Source organism: Geospiza fortis, unplaced genomic scaffold, assembly GCF_000277835.1.
Source record: "Geospiza fortis unplaced genomic scaffold, GeoFor_1.0 scaffold425, whole genome shotgun sequence".
Taxonomy (NCBI): Eukaryota; Metazoa; Chordata; class Aves; order Passeriformes; family Thraupidae; genus Geospiza; species Geospiza fortis.
Window position 1 is genome coordinate 2,651,624 of NW_005054387.1, and position 4,516 is coordinate 2,656,139.

Below are 4,516 nucleotides of genomic sequence, written 5' to 3' on the forward strand. Positions count from 1 at the left end.
CCTGTGGGACATCATGGCTGTGTCACTGGTGATCCCCAGTGACCCCGAGCCTTCTGTGTCTTGCAGCGAAGGCGTCTTCAAGTGTCCAGAGGATCAGCTGCCCCTGGACTACGCCAAGGTGAGCCTGGCACACCGATGTGTCCCCTGCTCCAAGGGGACATGCCCACAGCCCTGCCTGGCACAGCCCTGCCAGCCTGGCACGGGCGCCCGGGCGGAAGCAAGAGCCCTTTGTGCTGCGGGCCGGGAGCGGAAACCAGCTCCCGACAAAGGGTTCTTGTTGGTGTGCCCGGGGGGATCCGGCCACGGGCAGCGTGCCCAGGGCTCCCAGCCAGGCTGTGCCGGGGGCTGTGTGCCCCCACAGCCCCGTGCAGGATGCTGATACTCCCCTGCTGCCCTGCAGATCTACCCCGACCCCGAGCTGGAGGCGCAGGTGCTGAGCCTGGCCATCCGCTGCATCCACAGCGAGGAGGGCTGCCGCTGGAGCGGGCTCATCAAGCACCTCCAGGTAGGGCCTGGCAGGATGGGCAGGGCAGAGTTGTACCCTGAGGCCTCCCCATCACCATCCCTGTGTCCCCCAGGCCCATCTTGGCACCTGTGGCTTCAACGTGATCCCCTGCCCCAACCGGTGCAGCGCCAAGCTGAGCCGCCGGGACCTCCCCGAGCACGTCCAGCACGGCTGCCCCAAGCGCAGGGTCAAGTGCGAGTTCTGCGCCAGCGACTTCACTGGGGAGGCCTTCGAGGTGGGCACTGGGGGGGACGCTGTGGGGGACACATCATGGTGGGGACAGCCTTGGTGGACATGTGGTCATTGTGCCCTCTGGCTGTGGGGGCACCGTGTGTCCTCATCCCTGTCAGGGCTGGCTGGTGAGGGCAGCCAGAGGGTGACAACGCTGTCGTGGTCCCCAGGGCCACCAGGGCACGTGTCCCCAGGAGAGTGTGTACTGTGAGAACAAGTGTGGGGCCCGCATGATGCGGCGCCTGCTGTCCCAGCACGCCCTGGCCGAGTGCCCCAAGCGCACCCAGCCCTGCACCTACTGCTCCAAGGAGTTCGTCTTTGACACCATCCAGGTGAGGTGGAGCCCATGGGGACCCTCACCCTGCCAGCTCCCAGCCCCAGCTGACTCCCAGCCTCTGTGCCTCCCCAGAACCACCAGTACCAGTGTCCCCGGTACCCCGTGCCGTGCCCCAACCAGTGTGGGACACCCAGCATTGCCCGGGAGGATGTGCCCACCCACCTCAAGGAGAGCTGCAACACTGCCATGCTGCTGTGCCCCTTCAAGGAAGCTGGCTGCAAGCACCGGGTGAGTGCTGTCCCTGTGGCCTGCCTGCCCTGGCATCCTTGGGCATGGGCTGCTGTCCCTGCTGTGTCACAACACCCCCACACCGCTCCTGCCCCGACATCTGTCCCGACATCCCTTGTGCTCAGTCCCATCCATGCGGCTCCATGATCTCACCCCTGTGTTTGCCACCCAAGTGTCTCCCTGCCACCCCAACCAGGTGTCCCTGCGCCACCTCTGTGTCCCCATGACATCCCTGTGCCAATACCCCATGCTCCAGTGACATCTCCATGTTATCCCTGTGGTACCTCCCTCTCCTGTCCCATGTCCTCATGTCCCCATGCTCATGTCCTTCTGTCCCCATGCTCCAATGACATCCCCATGTTATCCCCACGGTACCTCCCTCTCCTGTCCCCACTGCCCCTGCCACCCTCCTGCTGACGGTCCCTGTGTCCCCGCAGTGCCCCAAGCTGGCCATGGGCCGGCACCTGGAGGAGAGCACCAAGACCCACCTGGGCATGGTGTGTGCCCTGGTGAGCCGGCAGCGGCAGGAGATCCTGGAGCTGCGCCGGGACGTGGAGGAGCTGTCAGTGAGCAGCGACGGGACCCTCATCTGGAAAATCGCCGACTACGCCCGCAAGCTGCAGGAGGCCAAGGCCCGCAGCAACTACGAGTTCTTCAGCCCCCCGTTCTACACCCACAAGTACGGCTACAAGCTCCAGGTGTCGGCGTTCCTCAACGGCAACGGCAGCGGGGAGAGCAGCCACCTGTCCGTGTACATCCGCGTGCTGCCGGGCGAGTACGACAACCTGCTGGAGTGGCCCTTCTCCTACCGCGTCACCTTCTCCCTGCTGGACCAGAGCGACCCCTCGCTCTCCAAGCCCCAGCACATCACCGAGACCTTCCACCCCGACCCCAACTGGAAAAACTTCCAGAAGCCGGGGGCCTCGCGCAGCTCCCTGGACGAGAGCACCCTGGGCTTCGGCTACCCCAAGTTCATCTCGCACGAGGACATCAGGAAACGGAACTACGTGCGGGACAACGCCATCTTCATCAAAGCCTCGGTGGAGATCCCCCAGAAGATCCTGGCCTGAGCCCCGGAGGGGGACAGGATGTGACCGGGGCGCCCGCCCAGGGGTGCCCCGGGTGGTGCTGAGCCCCTGCCCGCAGCCGGTGCCCCGGCTTGGGGACGCTGCCGTGGCACCGCGGTGGCTCTCAGGACAGGCAGGGATGGGGCTGCTCCCGCGTCCCTCCCGGGGCTGGGACTGTCCAGCAGCCCCTTCCAAGGTGCCAGGCGGTGCCGGGGGGCTGGGCCCCCTGAGCCCCTCCCCGAGGTGCCCACCGGCCTCGCTGGGGACCCTGCAGGACCCCACTGGCCAGAGCCATATTTTGTAAACTGGTGCTCCCCAGGTTGTTATTTATTACCCCGGGCTGGGGCTGCTGCCCCCTCCCCGCATCTTTTTCTTTTCAATAAACTTTTCTTGTATTTATTACGGCCGCCTGAACCTTCTTCCTCAGCCTGACCCTCCTTCCTTTGCCTGCCGGGGTGGGGATGGCAGGACCGGGGGATGCTCCTGGGTGCTGGGGACAGGGAGAGCCGGGACCGGGCTGGGGGGCACGGGGAGGGGTAATCCCTGACCCACATCCCGGCGGCAGACGGGCTCAGATGGAGCCGGTTAATTCGGTAATCACCGGCAGCAGCGGGGATGTGCCGGGCTGGAGGAGCCGCCAGCCCCGGGGGGCTGCATCCCTGCAGGCCCCCCCTCGGTCCCATCAGCCCCTCATTAGCGCTGGGGTAATTAGCGCCCCGGGGGAGGGCGGCATCCCGAGCACACAGGGGGTGGGCGATGGTCGGGGGCGCTGGGGCAGACTGCGGGGGTCGGGCTGGATCAGGCCCCGTGTCCGTGTGTCTGACCCCCCTCCCGTCACCCCGGCGGCAATGGGGGGGTCGCTGTCTCTGCAGGATAATCCCACAATTGCATTAGTGCTGCTCCTGTTTAATGCAATTAGCCCCTAATTAGCTGCACCCTGCGGCCCTGGCTGGGCTGGGAGGGGCAGCACTGCCGGGGGTGTCCCCATACCCCGTTCCCCCCCCAGGAATGTCCCTCTGAGCAGGTCCCAGCCCGGGGTGGCAGCCCGGGGCCCTGGGGAGCTGGGCAATACTCCTGTCCTTGCTGGTACCCAGTGCCACTCCTGCAATGGGGTGAAATGCAGGTCCATACTGGTGCCCAGTGCCAGCCTATTGTGGTGTCCAGTGCCAGTCCATGCTGGGCCACCAAACTGGTGTCTAATGCCAGCCCATTCTGATGTCCAGTGTCAGCCTGTACTGGTGTCCACATTGTCACCCATTGTCACCCCATGCTCGTGCCCAGTGCCAGCCTCATGCTGGTTTGTGAAGCCAGCCCCTAATGACAGGCAGTTCTTGCCCATACTGGTGCCTGGCGTGTCCAGTATCAGCTGTACTGGTGCCCAGTGCCAGCCCAGAGTGGTGGCAGCTCCAGCCCACGCTGGTGACCCATACTAGTCCATATTGGTGCCCAGTGCCAGCCCAAACTGCTGCCCAGGGCCGGACTGTACTGGTACCAGTGCCAGCCCAAACTGGCGACTATTGCCGGTCTATTGCCAGCCCAGGTTCAGCTCGTACTGGTGCCCAGTGCCACCCGTTGTTAATGTCCAGTGCCAACCCATACCGGTGACCTGTGCTGGCCCACAATGGTGCCCACTTCCAGCCCATCCCACTGCCCACTTCCAGCCCATCCCAGTGCCCACTTCCAGCCCATCCCACTGCCCAGTTCCAGCCCATCCCGGTGCCCTGTCCCGTCCATCCCGGAGCCCGTCCCGGGGTCCCCGTGTCCCCCTCCCCGCCCGGTGCTCGGCTCAGTGGCGCCGCCTCGTGGAGACCGAGGGGAGGGGAAGATGTGAACAGAAATTTATTGCCTTATAATTTATATAAATGAATAATAATTATCATTATTATTATTATAATTGTAATTATTACGTTAACAAATTGTTATAATTCGTATTAAGTATGCATTTTATCCTTAGACATTTTAGGCTTTTTATTTTATAGTAATTTATTTTATTTATTTATATATAATACTTTTAAAATATTTCAAATTTAATATTGCATATATTATATAATTATATTTCATGTATTATATATTATAATATTATTATATAATATATCTCATCTATTATATAATTATATCAAATTTCATATATCAGTAGAATTGCATTAC

At 61.8% G+C, this 4,516-nt stretch overlaps 1 protein-coding gene across 1 annotated transcript; it reads left to right on the plus strand.

Annotated features, from left to right (window-relative positions):
- The first annotated feature begins 13 nt into the window (after positions 1 to 13).
- On the plus strand, positions 14 to 2,371 carry TRAF4 (TNF receptor associated factor 4). Its single transcript, XM_005425493.2, has 6 exons — positions 14 to 118; positions 401 to 505; positions 579 to 740; positions 907 to 1,068; positions 1,146 to 1,301; positions 1,739 to 2,371. Exons 1-6 carry the CDS (start codon positions 14 to 16, stop codon positions 2,369 to 2,371), a joined length of 1,323 nt encoding a protein of 440 aa, XP_005425550.1.
- Positions 2,372 to 4,516: the final 2,145 nt, after the last annotated feature.

Coding starts and splice junctions, on each gene's coding strand:
- TRAF4 (XM_005425493.2), top strand. CDS start 14: ATGGCTGTGTCACTGGTGATCCCCAGTGACCCCGAGCCTTCTGTGTCT. Junction 506..578: donor GGCTCATCAAGCACCTCCAG/GTAGGGCCTGGC, acceptor TGTGTCCCCCAG/GCCCATCTTGGCACCTGTGG. Junction 741..906: donor TCACTGGGGAGGCCTTCGAG/GTGGGCACTGGG, acceptor CGTGGTCCCCAG/GGCCACCAGGGCACGTGTCC.